The sequence below is a fragment of the Bombus vancouverensis genome, chromosome 13, assembly GCF_051014615.1.
Source record: "Bombus vancouverensis nearcticus chromosome 13, iyBomVanc1_principal, whole genome shotgun sequence".
NCBI classification, from domain to species: Eukaryota; Metazoa; Arthropoda; class Insecta; order Hymenoptera; family Apidae; genus Bombus; species Bombus vancouverensis.
Window position 1 is genome coordinate 8,110,420 of NC_134923.1, and position 23,460 is coordinate 8,133,879.

Genomic DNA, 23,460 nt, shown 5'->3' on the forward strand with positions numbered 1-23,460 from the left:
TCCGCGCGTAACACGTGCTAATTAAATATTTCATGAGTACTACGAGTTAACATTACAGGGATCCGATAATTTGTAACGCGCCTCTGCTATGTTCTACGATAACACAGGTTATAGTATTATTAATATGTATACGATACACCATTGAAAGAATCATTATTATAAATCGCAATTTTGAGCTTTATTATGTTGAGGACTGTTGAAATTGAAAGTGTGATTTTACAGGAAAATAAAAATTATTTCCATTATCTTACCTGATAAATTGTAAAATTGTTATTCAAAGTATGAAATCCGAGATTTAATTGTACCGTTTTAAATGCATTCAAAATGATATGCGTGAAGTTGCTGCTGATATTTATAAATACAAAAATTGTGCAGCATCTCGAGACATTTCCTTATGTTTCATTTTAAACAAAGAAATAATTCGCTATTGATCATACAAAGCGCTATTTTAAAATTGAGTACTTTATTAATAGCTTTGTATATTAAATTATATGTTTTCAATACAAATTTTGTAGTACTTTATACAAGCAATAGATAATAATTTCTGTATAATTTTCAATATTTTGGATTCTTCGTATAATTATCGTAATTATAAAAATAATAAGTAAAATAATTTTTAAATTACGTACTTCTATTATATTTAAACATCTTAGTGATTTCATGACTTTCAATTGGCTACACTCCTTCATATAGGGGACCCTAGATTAAACTAAATATTTTACACGTGTTAATTTATTTTGATCACTATGTTTTCTAAGTGTTTAAGAAATAGTAATTTGAGCTTACAAAATTGTATTTAGCAGGCAAACGTACAATAAGAAAGCGTAAAAGCATTGATCAGCATATATCGATAATCTAACTCAATTTTACTTAAAACAGATTTTTTACATAAATCTAGTATATACATTCTATATAACCAAAATATGGAAGTAGATCAAAAACAAAGTACTGAAGCAAAAGCAAAACCAATATTTCGTGATTTGTCGGCTGAAGATCCGGAGCCAGAAACAACAGAGATAGAGAGTCTCTGTATGAATTGCGAAAAAAATGTATGGTAAATTTACAATTAAAAACAAAATACCTGTGACTCATCTAACCAATATACTATTTTGTAAATACAGGGTGTTACTAGATTACTCTTGACAAAGATTCCGCATTACAAAGATATTGTGGTGATGTCCTTTGATTGCGAACACTGTGGCTTCCAAAATAATGAGATACAAAATAGTGGAAAAATTGCAGACAAGGGAATTAGGATAACGCTGCAAGTTAAAACTCCTAGGGATCTGAATCGTCAAATAGTTAAATCAGACTACACTAGTGTAAAAATTCCATCCTTGGACTTTGAGATTCCATCTAGGTCACAAAAAGGAGAGATTACGACAATTGAGGGAATAATAGAAAGAACTATTGTGGGATTGGAGCAAGATCAGTCTGCAAGGAGACAAAAATGTCCAGATGCTGCGTCCCAAATTGACCACTTTCTTGAGAAGATAAGGAAGCTTAAATCTTTAGAGAAGCCCTTTACTATAATATTTGAAGATATATCAGGCGAATGTCATGTAGAGAATCCAAAAGCCATGTTAAAAGATGAAGGATGTACTACAGTGCAGTTTAAAAGAACAACGGAGCAAGATCATATTTTAGGAATCTACTCGGAAAATGATACAGATGATACTTTGTTAAAACCTATACAAGAAGGAGAATATCCTTTGGAACAAATTGAAGGAGAAGTACTTTCTTTCAGAACAAATTGTCCAGAGTGTAATTTTCCATGCGAAACAAACATGAAATTAACCAGTATCCTTTTCATACTACTTAACATTACAACATACTTTCTAAATTAGTTTACAATTACTAGTACTTGCTTTTGTTTTGTCATGTATAGTTTCATTTTCAGAAAAAAAGACTTTATCTTTAACTCAATGTATAGAAATTCCACATTTTAAGGAAGTTGTAATTATGGCAACGGTTTGCGAGTCTTGTGGACACAGAACGAACGAAGTCAAGAGCGGAGGAGGTATCGAACCCACGGGAGTGAAAATAGAAGTCACAGTTATAGGAAGAGAGGACTTTAGCCGTGACTTGTTGAAATCTGAAACTTGCCATATGGAAATTCCCGAACTGGAGGTGGAAATCGGTCCCGCTGCCTTAGGTGGACGTTTCACTACAGTAGAAGGCATTTTAGTAGCGATAAAAGAGCAATTATCATCATCGACAGCTTTCAGCGGTGATAGTAGCGATCCAGAAACTGTTAAACGGATGGAAGCCTTCATATCTCACTTAAATGAGGTTTTGGAAGGGAAACAAAAGATCACGCTTGTATTAGATGATCCAGCAGGCAATAGCTACATTCAGAGCCTGTCAGATGAAGGTTTAGATAGCGGTTTAAAAATCATTAAATATGAAAGAAGTTTCGATCAGAACGAAGAACTGGGGTTGAACGATATGAAAGTCGAAGACTATTAATTGTTCATCGCAAAGATTCACGAAATAAGGCAATGCCGATAATGTCAATATAATGTATTATATTTGAACGTGAAAAGAAAATGTATTATAAATGTACACTATATTGTGTAAATATACATTTTGCAATTTTATTGCAAAATTTTTTATCGAGACTCAAATTTCTATCTTCATTCCGTGTAATGATTAAGAGATAATTATACAACCGGTATAGCATCAAGTTTCTTTAGTTTTGGAAGTCTTCTGGTTGCCTGACTACGCCAAGATTCCGTGTCCATATTTTCACAAATAGGATTATTAATAAACAATAAATCTTCGAGATTCGGTATTTCTTGTAGACGATTAAACTCCGCCCAGTCTTTTACCAAATTATTTGACATGTAAAGTACTTTCAGCGCTTTTAATACGTTAACACCTTTAATTTTTTCGATCTGATTATATGAAATCCATAATTCTTCTAAATGTTCTCCAACTGCTTCCAATCCGGAGAACGTCTTAAGATTGTTACGGCTCAGAGATAGAATTTTTAAATTCTTTAAAGAATTGATACCAGTAATTTTCTCTATCATATTCGTTGAGAGAGATAATTTCCTAGAAAACAGTAAAAGTTGTTGACTTCAATATTTTTGTGAAAACCATTGTGAAAAAATGTAACTAACTCGACGGCGGTAAGTGCCGCTAAATTATTATCCATTCTTTCAATCGGAGGCCATTGAAAAGACAAAATTATTTCTTTCTGTTCGCTGGCGATCAAACCAGTTTTTTCTTCCCACCGTTGAATAGCGTCTTTACATGTTGTTGCTTTAGCCTATGTAAAACGTACACTATAGATTTTTAGAAAAAATAAAGAATGCAATATCGTAAAAAAGCGAGTACCATGATTTATAGATCCATTCCTATTATATTAACCAGAGGGAACTTTCATAAATGTTATGTTGTTAAAGTATTAACAATGTATAAACGTAATTACTTCTGGTTAACTTCACTCGCTGCACAAAAATGGCAATTCATTAATTTCATAGTATTAATTTTCTCTTTACAGTATTACATCATTCTTTCCTATTATTATATTTTTGGAACTCAAAATTAATAAAAATTCTAGTACAAAATAAAAGTATGAAACGTAAACAGAAATTGTTAATGAGCAATTGACAAATATAAATTTATCATCGTTAATAATGCCGTACAATATCAACTGAAAGGTATACTCAAATTTGTAATAAGACGATGAACGTCAGCGAAAGAATCGATATTGATAAACCATTATGGGATCAGTCTACGTATATTGGTAGACTGAAACATTTCGCTTTCATTACTGATTGCCGTATGATTTTTGTGAACGATCAGAAATTAAGAGAAGCTAAACAATTCTGTGATGATTACAAGTAGGTAAATTTTAATTGCTCAGTCACTTTAAAATTTCAAATGATTAACTTTTGTCAGAAGAGGCAATATACCTCCTGGAACACGAATGTCCGATGTTATTCGTGCAAAACAACTCAGAGACGGTGCATTTCATCCACAAACTGGTGAATTAGTACCCGTTGTTACTAGATTGTCCTTTCAAATGCCTACTTCGGTTGTACTTACGGCGTCTATGTTAGCGTGTCAAAAGTAAGTTTATAAGAACTTTTATCTTACAAAAACAGAATACTTTTTTTAAACAAAAGATTTAATAAATCCTCCCAGTAATTATTATATCCTATTACTAGAAGTACCCTTGCTATAATAATAATTCAAGCAGTACATCAAATACATAATGCTATTGTAAATGACGTATACAAAAGTAAGCTAAATGGCGATGATAAAAGTGTAAAAAAAGCTTATTTATGTGCAGTTGCAACAGGCTCTATCATGACTATTTGTTGCAAAAGAATATTGGCTCAAAAATCATATACTTTTACTGTTAGTTGCTTGTTGCTTCTTTATACTGTTTAGTGTCTTACATTATACTTCCTCTTATACTTTTCTGTCATCAGAGGTGTTTACCATTTTGTGCAGTGACTACTGGTCACATAATAAATTTGCCAGTCATACGTTACAAAGAGATCACAACAGGAATTCCAATATACATGAAAGACAAAACAGAACCTTTCATGAAATCAAAAGTAGCAGCTGTAAAAAGTATTTGTGAATGTTTAGTCTCAAGAATAGCTATGTCCATACCATGCTTTCTTCTCATTCCAATCATCACTCAAAAACTTATGCCCTATTGTTTTTCTCAGCATCGACCATGGATCTTAATTCCAATTCAAACTGGTTTATGTGCTATAGGGTAATTTCTCAACTTTAATTTCATTGGTCTTTCACTCTAATCGTTTCTTATTAGATGTAATTTATTTTTATAGCTGCATATTTGCAATTCCATCCGCCCTTGCGATTTTCCCCGAACGAAAGTAAGAAATTTTATATCTTATTTCTTGTTCACATGCGAAAACATGCGATAATGCATTTTAATTGTTAAGCTCTATGAGTCCGATATTGATGAAGTTGTATCCATCCGAATATGAAGAGTTTAAGGAACATGCGAAAGAACATATAGACAAAGTGTATTATAATAAAGGTATATAACATGTCCATTCGCACCTTTTTTTGATTTTGTTAGTAAATAACGTGTAATGTTTTTATAATGAAAAAATAAATATATTTTAGTAAAAAATACAATTAATGTACTATATCTACATTCTTTTTCTTTTTTTTCATTTTCATGGGTATAGGTCCTGGTATTTTGAACACTGTGCTGTAAGAAAGAGAAAGAAATGAAACACACAAATTAAGACTGTTATGATAAATTGAAACATTATTAGAATACTTACTGACACGTTGTGCATATTGGACTAAATTTACAAAATACTGGAAAAATATTTGTTTTATTTATTATTTTTTGCATAGACTTATATTAAAATATATTTTATTTTTACGTTTGTCTTACTTGATAAACATATGGAGCATACATAGCCAATATCAATTAGTTCTTGGTGACAAAAGCATGCTGCTCTATAATCTACTTTCACAGGTGGTGGAAGTACTAACTTTGATCTAACGTTTGGGTCTGGTAAAAATATCCACTGAAATATGATTATAGACAAATAAAGTATTTACCAACAAATAACTAAATTATTTTGTTTTCTTCTTACCAATAAATACTGTAATAATCCATTAAGTTGGGGCACTTTTAGATAATTCCCACCAGTAATATCACAGCCTTGTTGAAGTAAAGTCAATTCTTGATCTAAGCTGCATACATCCAATATTATTCCCTATTTATTCAACAAAGATATTAAGTTCAAGTTAGAGTCATATGGATATTAAAATACAAAAGTATGACATACCATTTTTTGGGCAGTGAAGAATATGTTCATGTAATTCATATATTGCGTTGCTGAATCATTACTAGCTGTGATCACAAGAATTCTGGAATATATTTTTTCACTAGCAACTTTCTCCCTTTCTAACCTTGCAACATAACACAATGCCATAGTCAATGCTCCGGATATAAGACTTTCTCCATTTAATGGTTTATCCATGGAAATTTCATTGATAACTTGTTGCAATTGTTGCCGTATGGTACGTTCAATCATGGTAAACTTTTCATATTGTCCGTCAATTTGTCTAATTTCTAGTGGTTTTTCACAAGGATATAAGAATTTTGCTCCATGACTATGACATGCTATCACGGCAAGTTGATTATTAGATGATTGCATTAAATGAGCATTCGCAAAAACAACAGTAGAGTCTAAGCATTGCGTCAATATCCTTGTTTCCTGTTTTATAATTCTTTGCACAGGGTTTACGTCTAATACAACTATTAATAAACTTGTTTCTATTTCTAAAATAAATAGGACAATTGTGTTTACATAACAAAATTATAAAAATAATTTGTACATTTCAATAAAATAACTTTTGTGAAGGAAAACATATATTACAGCTTTTTCATAGGTTAGATAACCTCTACGTACCATTTGACATCTTGAATTAACGCAATTGTTTGATGTAAACATAAATTTAACTTGTTAAAAACATATTTCTACAAATTTATCACCTTTCTCTTCTAATATTAAATTTTAATAGCTTAAATTTCAGAAAATAAACGTTCAACCCTTCCTATACGTATTGTCAAGTTCGTAAGAACCCAGCTACTAACTAGCGTTACCACAGAAATATTCTGGAAGATTCAAATATGTTTAATTTTTCAAATATAATCAAAATACAGATAAAACATTCTACTCCAAATTAATTAATTTTTCTTTTATCTTTAATAATAAATTGAAAATGCAGTTTTAGAAACTACTTAAAAATAATAAAATAAATATCATATTTTAACAAATATAACAAAACAAAAAGTTACTAATTTTATTTTTGAAATAATAATATTTTATTTTTGAAAGGTAAGGTGATACAATTGTTAAAACTATAGTAAATTGCAATTTACATAATGATTTCTTGAAGAATTGGCGCGCAAATGTTCCCGACTTGCGCAAATTGTTCACACGAAACTACGCATGCTCATATACATATTTGAAGATAACAGATTGACGATTGGACGAAGTGAAACAAGTGTGAAATGGCATTGAGGCTATTGAGGTCATCGGAGGAGTGTCTTTGAAAGGTTATCGAGTTTTGTCTGAAATTTGAAATCAGCCGCATTTGTGATCAGGAAGTCACAGAGAACATGCTGCCACGATACCTGAAGCCTGTGTTAAGCGTTGCTCAACAAGGAGCAAAGCGATTATCCACCAGCGCCAGAGTAAGTCTTATATAGCAATCGAAAGCTCTATTAAGCATCATATTGGCCAAGTAGTTTACTCTACTTTGTACCTCTATCATGTGCTTAATTCTTTATCAAACTCAGAATTACAACAATGCTTATCGATCATATCACTTAAAATACACGTGAAGTACGTTAGTTATGCAACTGTGAACATCATTGAAACGATTGAATGTCATTTGATTCTTAAAATATGTATTCAATATGTATATAATATATAAATTTCTCTGGAAATCTTTTGTGTAAAATTCCAGTTATGGTATTTTTTAGAAAGTAAACTATCGTAAATTAATTTCACGATTACGCATGCGTATATGCCTTATATCTCTGTTTCTCTCTAATCTTTTTCGGGATATTTCGTTACAGTGCAACGCCAAGGTCGCGGTTTTGGGAGCAAGCGGAGGAATTGGACAGCCGCTATCGTTACTTCTCAAAGAATCATGCCTTATAAACGAATTATCGTTGTATGATATCGTGCATACGCCAGGTGTCGCCGCTGATTTATCGCACATAAATACTCCATCCAAAGTAAAAGGATACACTGGTCCAGATGAACTGAAAGATTGTGTTAAAGGAGCACAGGTGTTTATTTTATCCAATGCATTCGAAATATTTACAAGGCATTCAAAATTTTTGTTCATTGTGTAATGTCTTTGTAGCTGGTCATTATTCCTGCTGGTGTTCCACGTAAACCTGGAATGACCAGAGATGACCTCTTTGACACAAATGCTTCGATAGTGAGAGATCTTACTAAGGCTATAGCAGAAGCATCCCCAAAAGCTATCATTGCCATTATTTCAAATCCAGTCAATAGCACTGTGCCTATCGCCAGTGAAGTCTTGAAAAAAGCTGGTGTTTATGACCCCAATAGAGTATTTGGTGTAACTACTCTTGATATTGTTAGAGCAAACACCTTTATCGCAGAAGCCAAGGTTCGTAAGAAATATAATAGTAAATGAATCTTACATAATGTGTAAACTTGGAATTTTTATGCATTTATGAGAAATTTAAACATTCATAGAATGCACATAATATGCAAAAGTATGTAAAATAGCCAAAATACAGTTACACTGTTTAATGAGTGAAATATATCTCTATTTTGGTTCCATTTTTGTTACTGCGTTTACAGAAGTATGAATGAAATGCTAAACATCTACAAAGTATATATAATGTCAATTATATTATTTTCAGGGCCTTGACCCACAAAAAGTAAATGTGCCAGTTATCGGTGGTCACAGTGGTGTCACTATTATTCCATTGATTTCACAAACCAATCCCTCAGTTTCTTTCCCAGAAGATAAACTGAAGGCTCTCACTACCAGAATTCAGGAGGCTGGTACAGAGGTCGTTAAAGCCAAGGCTGGCACAGGTTCTGCGACGCTTTCAATGGCATATGCTGGTGCTCGATTTGGTCTCTCTGTACTCAGAGCGCTTAACGGAGAACAGGGTATCGTAGAATGCACTTACGTTAAATCAGACGTCTGCGACACCAAGTACTTCTCAACACCGTGTCTCTTGGGTGTAAGTATAATTATTAAACAATAATGTATTTTAATATTTAAGTGTATTTAAGTAATAATATTTCTATTAAATTTCAGAAAAACGGACTCGAAAAGAATCTTGGTATCGGCAAACTTAGCGAATTTGAGAAGAAACTGCTGGATGCAGCGATCCCAGAGCTTAAGAAAAACATTAAAAAGGGAGAGGATTTCGCGAACAAGAAATGAATATCGTTATTTTGCTCATATAATTGTTAATGAACTAAATAGCGAGTGATAAATTTGTCGAATGAGACTCGACTGTATTCAGTAATGATTATAAAGCAGATTCGCGTTGTACGCGAAAAAGGAATTTTAATAAAAAGGAAAGGTGGATCCTTTGCCAATAAGTAGACATATACCTCGTTTTAAACGAAGTGGAATTTTAAAACACGAAGTGTTCTAATTTTAACATAAACGTATACAATTGTAATTAAAGATAAACTTTGTTAATTACAAAATAAATCTTCTTTTAAGTGAAAAACAGTCCTCATCGATCTTCTTTATATTTTATCATTCTATTAACTTTATAGAAAACAATAGCACATAAACGATACAAATTTAGGGAATTATATGGTCAGGAAAATTACCTATTATACTATTTCTTCTATTAGAATCAAAACAAATATAAATAGATAACCTTTAGTACAATGTCATTAGTGTATCAAATAAATAGAACAGTTTCATACTCGTTCGGTAGATCAACGAAAGCAGTTTAAAAATTCGTGATCCATATCGTGCAAATCAACTTCTCAAAAAAGTCTGCGTGAACTTACTTTCAAAATGTTGATACCTTCTTGACTAATCATTCATGAGCCCTTGGACTCGCATAAACATCAAACAGCAGTTTAAGAGGAAATCACAATGACAAAGAGGAAAGCTTACAAACAATCTCGACGTAAGCAATATCTTCATCAATCCCAGGAAAGTTTATTACAAAAATCAGATACCTCTGACGAGGTCGATTGCGTGCAACACAAATGTACTCCATTCAAGAAAAGGTCGAGGTCCACTGAACGACTTTTGCATCAGAGATCCCCAGAATCTGTGCTCTTCGAACCCGATCAACCTGATTTGTCATGCTATGACGATTTAAGTCTAGAAATCGTGCCCACATTTCGTCAAATAGAATTAGATCTAAATAAATTAGACAAAAATGAGAAAGAAAAAAAAGTTGAACAAAAGGGACCAGAACTGATCGAAATAAAACAGGTAAAAAATTTATTTAAGCAGAATATCGACAAGTCTACAGAAAAATGCTTTCCATTGGACAAAACTTTGTCAATGAACGATGAAATAAAATTAGAAATGAATGACTGCCAGTCTCTGCAGGAGGAAAAATCTTTTTCAAGGACTAGGCTCGACGTTTATAGTTGCAATAACCAACTTTGTTCCTCGAAATCGGCTTACAATTTTCCTTGCGACTATACATCAGAACTAATACCGCAATTTGCTAACTTTAATTCAGAATCAGAACCTCAAAATGGATACCACAATTTTTTTGATGAATTTCAAACTACAATCTCTGCTTGCGAGTCTGTGGGTCGATATGAAGAAAAATGGGACGGACGGGATCGAGATACGAGATATGAAATAGTAAATGAGAAGAACTCGCAGAATTCGGCTGGAAATAAATTTATTAGTAATTGGAGCGAGTGTAGACGAATTCTTTCCAATTTACGGCACTTGAATAGTTTGAAGGTTCGAACGGCGAATCAAGAATTTTTTGGGAATCTTTTACCAAAATATAAGAAATGTGACGAAACAAGATTACTGCAGATGAGCCCATTTTCTTATAATACACCATCTTCGGAAGAAAATTCAAACGAACGAACGAATAAGCATCCTTTTGTAGATGAAACTGACAAGATCGATAATAAAGTCGATGACATACGAGATTATAGGAAAGTAGAGAGTAATACGAGAGTTAGAGCTCATTCGTATACTCCGTTCAGTGGCTTTCCACCACCTGCCAAAAGATGTCGAACCACGCTGAAATTTGACGATGAAGAAGATATGGAGAGGTTAGAAAAACCTGTTGCTACTAACACGGTTACTAATTTATTACCAATGGAGAAAAAAAATGTTCAGAAACATCTTTGTCCTAAATCGACAATAACGAAGACGCCTTGGAGCGCTGACAGCTCTGAATCTCCCACCACTTTAATTTTGGATCTTCCGGCTGTGCCTAATTCTAATGGATGCAACAAATGTCTCAAAGATGTAATTTTTTTTATCACTGAATTACGAATTTTTATGATTTATGGAAAATTTAAAAATTCACGATACTGTATATATGCAAAATATGCAAATATGCAAAATATGCAAACTATGCAATACTATATCTAAGCTGTAAATATTTTTGCATATTTACAGCTTAGATATAGTAGGCATTTAGCAGTTGAAACAAATCTCTGACGAAGTTTTTTATTTTTATTTTCAACTTATGTTCATAAAAATATGAATTTGCATAAATATTCGTAACCTATTCATTACGTTGTTTTTTAAATTTCTTAAATTCCAATAGGTAGATACTTATGAATTGTTTATACATGAAAATGATAAAAAATATGATTGTAATGTAATCATTTGCAGCCCACATGCGCCAGCTTCCATGGAAACAAAAAGTTTCAAAGATTTCGTTCAGCCAGGAAACCCATCGCTAAAATCGTTCTGTTCTGCGTCTGGATGATAAAAAGAATAACGGCTGTGTTGAAAGAGGCAAGTGTGCTTACGTAATAAGCAATCTATATCTATCATCTGGTTAATAATTATTTCAGAGTTACGAAAACTTCAAAGCCGCTACAACATCAACATCAACGAGGCGGCAAATGGAGGAGCTCAGTCAAATCATGATAAAGTTACGCTCGGAGAACGAGCAGATGATCAACACATTCCTGGACAAAGTTACTCGTTTGTCTGACCAAATTACCCAGGTACATTATCCACTATTATTACGACAACTATTTATAACTCAAATCTATCACGATACAAAAAAATGTTATCGAGCAAAATGTTAAAAGGCTTTAAGAATACAAAATAGAGTATACAGTATCATAGCGGTGAGAAACGTTTATACGTTCCTCCTTAAAACGAAAAATTGAAAAGAGTATAAATAGCTATCCTTCATTTGCAATTCTCCGCATTCTACGACAGCCGCGTATTAAATCAGCCTTATTAGCATATCTTTTTATCGTAGGTGCGTGCAAGCAACGTAAGTGTCATCGGTGCTTTAACCGCAGAGGTTAGCGGCATGCAAGACATCATCAAGAAGTTGGCCAGTGGTAACGAAACTTTGATACAGGAACTACAAAGATTGCAGCAAGCGTTGGAGAATACGCGAACAAAATCTCCAAAGAAATCTCCGTCACCTCCACCACCGATACCATCAGTTTCACTATCATCTACCCCGTTTGCTGTTTTTCCTCCACCTCCTCCACCTCCCCCACCTCCCCCGCCACCTCCAGCACCTCCTTTGCCATTTCTGCCTCCACCAGCTCCTGCACTTCCGCCAGCTCAGCTGCCGGCGCAGCCGATTACACCGATCACCCCGAACAACGGCAGAAGCGTCAGGATGCCCTCGAGAAAGTGCTCAACACCGCTGTTTAATAGGCCAGCTATAACCGTCGAGGATTTGCTGAAGGTGACCCTAAAAAAAGCACCGCAGAACGTTAAGGTAAATCCGAGGATTGTTACACGCCGCTCCGTTAATTGGAGTATATGAACAAGTGGTGTGGAGAACTCTGTCCTTTCGAAGCTAGACCTTGCTATAGTTCGGAGGATTAGTCGGCTTTCAGTTAGAAAAGTCGCTTAAGTTGTCCTGACAGAATTACCGTTCTTTATCTTTCGCGAATTGGGTTTTACGTATTTGATCGTGGATTATTGTTGGTTAATATCCGAGAAAAGTTGCGCTCAGTAGCGGATAAAAGAAAAATTAAATATAAATGATGCAAAAAATACCATAACTGTATAAAAGAGAATTGTATTTTAGAGTAGCGAATATATGTTCGCTTGGATGTTCGTTGAAGTATTTTAAATACTCCGGTAGATCTAACCACTCGTTAAAGCGGCACAATTTTCAGTCTAGTTAATTGTTCCTCGACCCTCGTTGCTATTCGACCGGACACTCGAGGGGTTATTTAAAAATCCCAAGGTGATCTTTACATGTTTGAAAAATAAAACGCGGATTTTCTCGAGAGATCTCCACGCAATTATACATCCCCCAGATATTGCAAGAAACTGCTTATGCAAAAATGATACAAAATACATTTATCAAAAACTTAGAATATACGAAGGATAAATTTTAATTTCAGGAGAACAGAAGAAACACAATACCAGGACCAAAGGGGCCAGTGGTTTCCTTGGACATGCTACGTAGCGTAAAATTAAAATCTGCCAGGCGCAGAACGAGCGATCAGATGTCAAGATCGCCGAGGAGCGGACGAATAATTAAAACGCGAACAGCACCGAGCCTCAGCTTGTCTCCGATCATGAAGGGCACAGATAACTCGTTGAGTCGAATTCTGAAGCAGGTGGATATTAATAAACGACCACGACGTCTGTTGACGAACTCGTCGAGTTTTCGCGAGAACATTATCGGAAAAGATAATCAGTCGCAGAAAGTGGAAGCCAGTGGTTCGCGATCGATGATTGTGTAAGCGCGTTATAGGTGATAATCGTGGATTAAAGGAATCTCACGCGGTCAATGCAAGAGATATGTATACAATATTAGCAAATTAAATTATTCCGTGATTAAGTAATCGATATACAACAGATTGGGTCACCTAATATATAAAGAATATGTTTGTTTGTGATATCAGAGGATTTAATGTATGCCGAGTGTTCTCTTATAGCATCGTAACTTCACAAAAATGTAGAACATAAGACGATGGTATTTTACAGCGTGTAATTAAGATAGTTGTATTCCACACCCTGTAATAATGCCTGTCTCTAATTGCTATCAGCATTGGATTCGTTTATATATATATATGTATATTTTTTTTTTATGTATTAAATTATGATTCTGTGACGTTCATTAGAATTGTTATTGAAGATCCTGGTTTCAGGTGACTTCCTCTGAACCGATGACACATGACGCGATACAGACAATATTTTATATATTTAATTATAATTTTTAACAGTGACGCGTATGTTGATATTTAGTAATATATATTAATAAAGATCCGAAGAAACGATTAGAGAGTTGTAATTACTTTATTTGTAGCTTTCACGTGTGTGTGTGGTTTTACAGAAAAAGGTCGTATCCGGTGTAATCGCATTGATTGTAATAATAGTTAGTAGTAGTAATAGTACAGAGCGTGAGAACGCATACGAATCCGAAAAAAGAAACGACAGATTTAGTTCTCCTCCAAATGACGATAAATTTCGATATCCAGGTCTAATTATTCGCTCTCGTGAACTGGGTTAGCGACAAGATGGAATGATCCGAAGATAATTATAAGAAGAAATAGAAAGAGATACACAACTAATGTTTAGAATACAGAGATAAGAGCAAATATATTACATCTAGAAAGATGGAACAATAGATGTGTAATGTGGTATGTGTTATTTCCTTTTTACCGTCTTTCTCTTCCGTGTTTTTTCTTTTTTTATAAAAATTGACTAAGCACGCACAACGATAATGAATAAAGGATAAAAGCGGTCTCAATCGATACACCGATCATCTATTATTCGTCCCTAATAATCCTACAGTGAAATTCAGGTGGTATCAATGCCTACCTACGATTTTATTTTATTTTAGCCGAGAACACTACATTTACGTTTTTTGTTTTTTTATTAATTTCATTATGAATCACACGCTACATCGTCGACGATAATAATAATGTTATCGCGTTTGGCTACTCATCTTGTTTTTAATCCATCGTGTAAGCAAGTAATTGGATGAGGTATCTCACAGTTTATCGTCGTTTGGAATTCAATTTATGCCACATTCAACTGCCACTGACAAGTTTTCTTTACTGTACCTTAAAATTTTGCTTTTTCTTTTTTTTTTTTTCTTTTTCAAAGATTTATCGCTCGTACGCGTGGTATGTTATGCACGTATTACGTATATTTTACGTAAACTATATATATATAATATATATTATATGCAATTCTTATCCAATGATTCCGATATTTTCTTTGCTCCTCCACTGTTCTTTATTCTTCCCTTCTTACGGTTCCATTACCTTTCATGGCGTGTTTCTCACACGATTATCAAAATTACTTTCGGGATGGTGATTTCTTTTTTGCTTTTTATTCCACGATACGCTCTAAACTGTTCGTTTCTCTCCACATTATCGCTTGAACGATTCGCGTCGATTAAATTCTTATTCTTTTTTTTTTTTTCTTTCAATACCTTAATTTTATGATCTTAAGATTACTCGCATATACTTACTTACGGTGCCGTTGATATTACTTTGAGTTATTCTTTGTAACGTTACTTTATAACATGATTATCAATTTGTATCGTGTTATTAATACCTAAATACAGGGGCACGATGTACACCAAAAAATTTCTAGGCAGAGTTCTCGATTTTTCATTTTTCATTTAGCGCGTTCCCTTCGGCTTCTGTTTCTCTCTTCAGGTATACACCTCGCTTTTTTGCTGCACGCTTACACGAACGTCATCGACATTTTCTCGATCGCGAGAGAAAACTGCACGAATTGAAGGTTTTTTTCTACATGTAACACAGTGACGGTCAGAAACATATTTGTTACGACTGAGATATGCAAGCACGCAACTTTGCACATGTAACTTCTTTGCATGTTTGAATCATCAAGCAAGACGTTACTATTCTTGAACACAGAAACATTGCACTTAAAGGATCGTTTTACAACGCTGACATAACAAATTTTCGACCGACACTATTTACCTTGACAAACAAATAATTCTACTGTTGTATCGCTAAGCTTACCTCGATTAAGATGCGCAAACAAATTCTTCGCGTAAAGACTAATGAAGTCCGTCTAACGTTTTATCATTGGAATGTTTCCCGGCTGTTTTTTTAATATATATATTTCTTTTTCTCGTAAGCGAAAATCGACGGAATGGTTCATCGATAAAAAGGTGAATGGACGCACGGCTAAGATCAACTAAGATACAGTGGAATCGAGGACAGTGATAATAGCAAAAGTGAGCGCGGGTGAAGAACGAGTCGGGATACAATCGTTTATTCTGTAATTCGTTATACCACAGTGATCGTTATAGTTTACAGAGGGGGGCGTATGAAAAAGTACAACCACAATTACAGACTAGCTAGATAGCTACTTGTTTCCTGCTATTTCCTGTCTGTGAAACGTAATTTGCCCATTCTTTCTCTTCTTCGTGTTAAAAATTCATTTACCGTGATTTCTTTGTTTTCAACCCGCCTCTCGACGACCAGAGTGCTCTTTCGTCGTGATGGAGTACGACTGATCGGAGTATGAAAGAGCACGTCGAGAATAGTGTACATTTTGTTTCTCACTCACAATTAAAAGAATTTGTTGTTCTCGATTTTAACATGAAATTTGATTCTGCGAAAGCCAGACTTAAGACAGACTGGTGTTATTGCATTTTGTTAAGTACGTCGCTTTCGCGGTAAGCGCATGTTCTTAAATCATATTTAAAAGTGACTACACGAGAGAACCCATGCTCGAAATCTATATGGTGTATGAAATTACTTGGTTTGCAAACCGGGACACTTCGTCGGAAGTACATTCATAATATCTTATACAGAAAGCAGAGATGAAGGCGCGTGGTTCTATTTTGACTGTTTTCTTAGCCAACACATCGAACAACCACGTATCTCCAACTCTGGAGGAGACGCGTTTATCCCTTAGATAAACAGATGATTTACACTCGATTTACACGCATACATTAATAATAACGTTATTTATTATAGTATGCGAGAGTAATGATGCGCGCAGTAAAAAAGCGGGGAAGAGGACGAGGAGGAGATTGGGGATGGGTGAAAACAAACGAACACAATATGCACTTAGATCGACGTCGAGCCATTAACATGTTTCGTTATTGGTGAAACGTTATGGGTGGGGGATAATGCTATTCGTTCTCACTCACTGAAACCAACAAAAAATGAGAGTTTATTCCGACTGGGTTAGCGCATATTCTTCTCTCTTTTTGTTTCTTTCATTTCGTGTTCTTCTTCTTTGTTGTTTTGTTTAATTAATATGGATGAATATATGCGCATAACGTCAGTCGGCGCCAACTCAACATTCTCGACATCGTCCACTGAAAAAGACAGCATTTTTGTTTTCTTCTCAATACGTAAAGAAGGCAAAGAATAGTGCCACTCTAAATGCTCTCGCAGTCTCCCTATTTACCGCAGAGTGTACGTCCTTTTTTACGTTGTTACTTTTCTGCGCGCTCCTTAATTCAATGTGTGTATGTTATTTCGAATGATTTTTTTTCTTTTTTGTTTGTATTTTTTTTGGAGTAACCGTACGTGCGTGCTTAGGGTCACGCAATGGCTAAACATCTCCCCTTCCCACCCCGAACTGCCACCTGCTGAATTGGTTTCTTTTGCTTACAAGTTATTAAGAGTTTTTTGCTTTCTTGTGTTTTTTCAGTTTTATATGCGCAAGATAACACTCACTACAGTTAGAGTTACGATACGTCCTGATCTTCCACATCTTGCAACTGCTCCTTCTGTTCGCCCTCCCCTGTGCAACACAAGAAGAAAATTCGTTAATAAACACATTCCACTTCAATCACGATAAAATATTGGTTGTATAACCCAGTAGGGTAGGGTCGGCTCAACTACTAATCAAAAACTGGGTGTGAGTTATTTTGACCCTAACCTGCTAATTGTAGGATCTAAATGGTTAAGGAGAAAGAAGGAGAAGGATCGATCGGATTGCTCACCAGGTGACTTTATAATGCAAGGGCGTATTGGACGGGATATGCCTGAATTCAAACGTTGGTAGAAACAGCCGCAGCCTCATTTTCGCGATCAGCCTCGAACTCTAAATCACAGACTAATCATTCTAATACCCCATCACCCATACACATATGATTTCAATAATTAAATTAAATGCCATAATACAGAGTCATTTGCGATCAATGGATTAGTAACGTAATACAAAATTCGGAGCTTCTAAAGAAGCTTTACCATCCCAATATCATCTTTTCTTCAAGCGTCGAAGCTTTCAATTGCATTACTTTTATATCATTCTGCATAAAATATAAATTTTATCATGAAATAAATCAACCTACTCTTCCTACACGAGTCTGTCGTTTTATGAAAAATCTAATATAACGAGAAGATTTTATCGCGCTGTTGCAATACATATTATTGATCGTGCGACGTCGTTTCTACAGTCTGGTGTAGTGGTGGTGAACATTTTAAACGCAACGAGCGATTTTTTTCACGAAAAGATATACTAACCGTCTCCTTGCATATCCGACGTCCAGAGAGTAAGATTGTCCCTGAGAAGCTGCATGATGAGGGTAGAATCTTTGTAACTCTCCTCGGACAACGTGTCTAGTTCCGCGATCGCGTCGTCGAAGGCAGCTTTCGCGAGACGACATGCTCTGTCGGGACTATTGAGGATCTCATAATAGAACACGGAGAAGTTGAGCGCCAATCCTAAGCGGATGGGATGAGTTGGTGGAAGGTCAGTCATGGCGGTGTCGCTCGCCGCTTTGTAAGCGACCAGAGAGTTCTCTGCCGCTTCCTTCCTGTCGTTGCCGACGGCGAACTCAGCAAGGTAACGGTGATAATCGCCCTTCCTACAAAAACAAAAGAGTGGAAATTTGAACCTAGTCAACTTTTATTATAAAAAAATTAAAAATTAGATATCAAGACGACAGTAGATGCACATTTTCTATCTTTTTATACAAGTTTTGTACAAAAAGAATTTTGAAACAATTCAGTTATGTTGTCAATTAATTCTATTTTATCAAAATTATATCTTTATATGGTCTTGCAGGTACGCGTGGGATTTTTCATTTACTTCAAAATTTCCAAAATAGTGTTTGTCTTAATAATTATACCTTTCGCTTCTAAAAAATATTGCCAACTTATCAGCTATTTTTAACAGATTTACGTCTTTGAATAGACAATAGCTTGTTTCCATCTTCAGTTGTATCATATTAAAATCCTCCAGTTTAATTCTAAAGTTATATTAAAATCAGAAAATCAACAAAAATTACTTATTACATTTAGCTCCTGTGGTTTCCATATATATATATATATATATATATATCGTGCTAATCTTCAGTTATAATCTGTTACTAGAATACATAGAGCATAATTTCTTAAAAGATTATGATCTCGTAAAAATGTCTCAGCCTTGTTAAGAATTTCCTTCGCTAGTTTCTTTCATTCATGCCCGGCATATTTTATACAACATACATGTATGTTATTAATATTCATTGTAACATTAAGTTTAATGAGCTGCGGCGTAGATGTTCGTAAAAGTACTGATTATTTGTAATTAAATCGTGCGAATCACGCACAATACATACGGATGGTGAAATCGACGAGCTAATTTCAAATATTAGATAAAAGATTTCCAAGAGACTACTGTACACAAATATTCTTTACTGTTAATACAGTAAAATCAAATCTCTAGCTTATTCATAAGCCATAGTCGTTAAATAACGAGTATCGTACCGTCATTTAATTATCGAAACAGTAGCTGAAAGTTTTAGAAAATAATATACCTCAAAAATCAGTGACCGAAACGGAAAGTTCTTCCGTGTTGCTTGTTACTTCTTAATTTAAACTGCCTCGCTCTCCAGAATCTTGAATGCTATCTTAAAAAACTAACTCTCTTTTTGACTTTACAATATAACTCCAACGATTTCACAATCGATGACATTCAACATACAAATTAATTCGTATGTTCTGGTCAATACTCCTTTGGCCTCAATTCAATTTGATACATATATTAGGTCGTCCGAAAAGTTTCTTTCGTTTTATAAGGAAATAATGGATGCGTAACATTTTTCGTTTTATATTATTTTATCGAATTACGTATGATTCATTTTGTTCTATCAAAATAAAAATCACAACGTTCGACAAATTAGGTTTCATGTTTGTATAAAGATGCATCGTTGTAAAAGACGTGTCTGTAAAAGAAAGACGCTTTTCGAACAACCTAATATATATATAGTAATTGTTTCGTAATAGCACGTGTAACATATCTCTAATTATATAATTAAAACACGAGGAACTTTAAATTTTTCAATATATGTCTCTTGAAAACTAAGAAAATGTTAGATAGAACATTCTTGTAAGAATACAAAGCGAAAATGGAATGGTTTAAGGTCAGCAGTTTTCTTACATTTTGTAATAGAAGACTTTCGACTCTCCAGTAGACGCACATGGGAGCAGATGTTTGTCCAAAACTCCGAGGATATCAGCGCAGATGTCTTTCAGTTCTTTTTCGACCTGAGATCGGTACTGGCGGATCATCTCCAGCTTTCTCTCGGCGCCTTTGTTCTCCTCCTTTTGTTCAATGCTAGATATTATTCTCCAAGACGCCCTTCTCGCACCGATCACATTTTTGTAGGCGACAGAAAGGAGATTCCTCTCCTCGACGGTCAGCTCCACGTCCAGCGAGGCAACCTTCTTCATCGCCTCGACCATTTCTGCAAAATCACGCCGGCGTCGCCGTCGACGAAAGTGTCATTAAATTGAAATTTTTAAAATTTCTAAGGAATAAAGGGCAAGCAACAGTAATAAATATAAAAAATGAGAAAGAATTGTAGATAAGATAAGAAATTAATATAGATAAGATAAACATCTTTTTTAAACTAATATTTTACAAATAGATTTCAAAAGATATTTTTTCAAATAATAATGTTTTGTTGAAGTGATGAAAATTAAGATGAAAGAATGTATGTTCGATGTTTTGATAAAGGTATCGAACTTACCGAGGTACGCTACATGCAATCATGGGAAATTAATGAATCGGAAATGATTTATTGATTATTAATAAGTGGTTACCCTGTGTGTAAATATATTATTAGTTTCATCTGAGATATTAGAGAGGCTCTGCGCGAGAAAGAGGATAAAGTGGCGCACAAGCATATATTAACCTGCTGCCCCTTGAACTTTGCAAGGAAGTTGGTTAGCATTATGTATTTATTATCTATAGATACATAGTGTTCGAGAATAATGATATCGATCTGCGTACACGTACTTTTGTCTGCGTCTCATTATTCACATCACTTGCAGAAAATAAGTCTGATTAACGATACGTTTACATTGTCATCTATCATTTGAAAAGTGGACATCAACTTTGATACGTCAATGCGTTGTTGCATCTTATATTCAAGCGACATTAAAATCTGTGGTTCCGCGATAGGATCGATAGCTGGTTGTAAAAGTTATTACGAGAGCGTGCAATAAGCGGAGAACTGATTAAAGACGATGATGGACACGGGCTCCTACTTCCGGAATACAAAATACAATTCAAAATCTCTCAAATTCTTTACGATAACTCTATTCATAAAAAAAAAGAAAAGAAACGGATGCCCTTAGAATAATCAATTATTATCATTGAAGTAACATAATTCATCGACCATTAAATGTATAAATATTTGAATTACAGAGAAGATTAATCTATATCCTCTCTTTATTATCGGCCGGCTAAGATCAACAGAGATTTCATGATGACATTTATGAGAAGAGATCAGGCTCAAGTTCATGATGGTTCCGGACGGCAAGAATTACTGTGAACATGGTATACCCGGTGACGGAGGTGTACAGAAACGTAGGATAGCTAGTACAGATCAATACTTTCCTTCTGCTATGGCCCCTCTTTTCCCCCACTCTGCCCGCATATCTCACCCCTTCCCGTTCTCACCCTCCACTCGTAATCTCGCCCGTCGTCCTTTCCTCTCCCTTCTCTATCCCCCTCCGGTGTCTTGCTCTCGCTCAACCCTCAAATTTGCCCACCGCCCTTCCTTCTCCTCATCCCGGGAGAATCGCAATAGCTCCGCTCCCTTCTACCCTGTCATTCTTCACGCTTAGCGGCCGTTTCAACCAGGGATCTTCTACATGCCAGTATTTCTACCCTTTAATATGCCTGTCTCGATTAACGTGCTCACGCGGTGACGAAAACAGCGAAATTATGAAAAACAGCTTCACAGAATAAATGAAAACGCTATTCCCTTTGTCCGCGTCGTTAACTCGTTCCTTTCTTCATTTTCAACCTTAAAAAGGTGTAACATGGTTTCTAGTAATTTTTAGTTTACTAAAGTAGAATATATAGGATGAGTTTAGGTATGAGATTGCTAGAATGTGTATCTATGAAGAATTTATTGGAAGGATTTTCTTTAGTTATCGAAAAAAAAATGTTACAATTCACTAACAGACACATTCGGATACGTTTGTTCTTAAAATGAAATTAGTTTACAAGAAATATGAGAAACCAAATGGTTGCAAGAAATTTATATGTAGATACATTTGTACTTCCGCAAAATGTCAAACGCGTGTGCTTGATTTGCAGGCTCGATAACATCCCACGAGACAAAGCGGTATTTAGTAAAATACATCTAGGGAGAAATGCAAAACGAGAGAGGTTTGTAAAACGAAGAGATTTGACGGTTCCCCCTACTACCGCAACGAGTGACCCCACTACGAGTTGCTTTCGCCAGAAGCGATGTAAAAATTTCTACAATCGAAATTATTACCTTACTGCGTAGATACTACGTAATAAGAAATGATACACGAGAAAATTAAATATAGAGGAAAAGCTACGAGGCTACAATTTTCTGAAGGTGTTATCGTCGATTCCATAGATCGGTCGGTCGATCGACTAAATGATTTCTCTCGGCTTTCAAGGCCAAATGCCACGAGCAGAGCACGCGTTACTACGTGTCTAAGGAGTAACCCGGCAGCGATTGGTAAGTATCGTGCCGTGTCTATGCGTCATACACGTCGGTGAAGGACCGACTTGTCTCGTTATCTTGCGAGGGACCCCGTAAAGTAATGAACACAGCACGCCTAGCAACGCTGTCTCGGCGTTAGCTAACTTGTTTCGACGAAACCAATATAACCCAAAAACGACGAAACTTTTTTCATGCCTTCTTGCCCGATCCTTCGAAAGAGCTCTGGATAACTTGAGTATCTTGACAGATTCTAACGAGCCTCAAACTCAGTGACAGAGAATCTAAGAACAAACCTACCCTTTAATAAAAAAAAAAACACCGGTTACGAACCGGCAACTTGGCCAACACCGTGTATGGATTAGTCATATTTGACGTTTCACAGGTTTTTGACAGATCCAATGAGACATGATCCCAGTTCGAGGTTCTCGATTCTCAGAAGAGGATCGTTACATATCCGATGAAATCGTACGGCAGGCACGTCACGAGGGCGGTGCTACCTCCTTTCTCTTTGTGGCAGTGCTTTGTGGTCGATTTCGTGGATTTCATTTTGGCGCAGACCGGGTCCTTTTCCCGGAAAATATGTACTCACCGTCGTAGCGTTCCGCTTGCTCAGCCAATTTCGCTTTATAAACGTTGTCCTCCCGTTCCGACATCTTGGATGCTTGTGGATTTCACGGGTAGACGAAAGGTTTCAGGGAAATCGCACCAAATACTCGTTTCACCGAAATACGTACACCTCGTCGTACAGCCACTCGCAAGCTCACTGACCAAGATGGCGGCGCCCGCCAACAATCGAAAGCAGTTCCCACTTCGCGCAGCCTCTGCAGACGCTCCACTCGCCATGC

General features: G+C 35.4%; 7 protein-coding genes across 7 annotated transcripts; 4 read left to right on the forward strand and 3 right to left on the reverse strand.

Annotated features, from left to right (window-relative positions):
* Positions 1 to 708: 708 nt before the first annotated feature.
* On the forward strand, positions 709 to 2,621 carry Zpr1 (zinc finger protein Zpr1). Its single transcript, XM_033341702.2, has 3 exons — positions 709 to 1,049; positions 1,122 to 1,800; positions 1,934 to 2,621. Exons 1-3 carry the CDS (start codon positions 924 to 926, stop codon positions 2,467 to 2,469), a joined length of 1,341 nt encoding a protein of 446 aa, XP_033197593.1. The 5' UTR covers positions 709 to 923; the 3' UTR covers positions 2,470 to 2,621.
* A 42-nt stretch (positions 2,622 to 2,663) lies between these two features.
* LOC117164786 (dynein axonemal light chain 1) lies at positions 2,664 to 3,486 on the reverse strand. The gene is made up of 3 exons (XM_033348126.2): positions 3,448 to 3,486; positions 3,126 to 3,274; positions 2,664 to 3,057 (listed from the first exon to the last, which is right to left on the reverse strand). The coding sequence occupies exons 1-3, from the start codon at positions 3,484 to 3,486 to the stop codon at positions 2,664 to 2,666; spliced, it is 582 nt and encodes a 193-aa protein (XP_033204017.1).
* A 207-nt stretch (positions 3,487 to 3,693) lies between these two features.
* On the forward strand, positions 3,694 to 5,037 carry LOC117160750 (sideroflexin-2-like). The gene is made up of 6 exons (XM_033341732.2): positions 3,694 to 3,851; positions 3,910 to 4,080; positions 4,179 to 4,371; positions 4,446 to 4,741; positions 4,815 to 4,862; positions 4,932 to 5,037. Exons 1-6 carry the CDS (start codon positions 3,694 to 3,696, stop codon positions 5,035 to 5,037), a joined length of 972 nt encoding a protein of 323 aa, XP_033197623.1.
* Positions 5,038 to 5,075: 38 nt separating this feature from the next.
* On the reverse strand, positions 5,076 to 6,667 carry Tfb4 (transcription factor B4). The gene is made up of 6 exons (XM_033341717.2): positions 6,426 to 6,667; positions 5,799 to 6,295; positions 5,604 to 5,726; positions 5,399 to 5,534; positions 5,283 to 5,319; positions 5,076 to 5,206 (listed from the first exon to the last, which is right to left on the reverse strand). Exons 1-6 carry the CDS (start codon positions 6,433 to 6,435, stop codon positions 5,131 to 5,133), a joined length of 879 nt encoding a protein of 292 aa, XP_033197608.1. The 5' UTR covers positions 6,436 to 6,667; the 3' UTR covers positions 5,076 to 5,130.
* A 360-nt stretch (positions 6,668 to 7,027) lies between these two features.
* Positions 7,028 to 9,258, forward strand: Mdh2 (malate dehydrogenase 2). Its single transcript, XM_033344168.2, has 5 exons — positions 7,028 to 7,213; positions 7,601 to 7,816; positions 7,894 to 8,166; positions 8,426 to 8,755; positions 8,833 to 9,258. Exons 1-5 carry the CDS (start codon positions 7,139 to 7,141, stop codon positions 8,959 to 8,961), a joined length of 1,023 nt encoding a protein of 340 aa, XP_033200059.1. The 5' UTR covers positions 7,028 to 7,138; the 3' UTR covers positions 8,962 to 9,258.
* Positions 9,259 to 9,477: 219 nt separating this feature from the next.
* Positions 9,478 to 14,917, forward strand: LOC117162233 (uncharacterized). Its single transcript, XM_033344094.2, has 5 exons — positions 9,478 to 10,995; positions 11,368 to 11,493; positions 11,553 to 11,708; positions 11,972 to 12,448; positions 13,086 to 14,917. The coding sequence occupies exons 1-5, from the start codon at positions 9,637 to 9,639 to the stop codon at positions 13,428 to 13,430; spliced, it is 2,463 nt and encodes an 820-aa protein (XP_033199985.2). The 5' UTR covers positions 9,478 to 9,636; the 3' UTR covers positions 13,431 to 14,917.
* Positions 14,918 to 15,929: 1,012 nt separating this feature from the next.
* 14-3-3epsilon (tyrosine 3-monooxygenase/tryptophan 5-monooxygenase activation protein epsilon) lies at positions 15,930 to 23,404 on the reverse strand. Its single transcript, XM_033344179.2, has 4 exons — positions 23,205 to 23,404; positions 20,062 to 20,368; positions 18,159 to 18,502; positions 15,930 to 17,433 (listed from the first exon to the last, which is right to left on the reverse strand). Exons 1-4 carry the CDS (start codon positions 23,266 to 23,268, stop codon positions 17,378 to 17,380), a joined length of 771 nt encoding a protein of 256 aa, XP_033200070.1. The 5' UTR covers positions 23,269 to 23,404; the 3' UTR covers positions 15,930 to 17,377.
* Between the last annotated feature and the right edge of the window lie 56 nt (positions 23,405 to 23,460).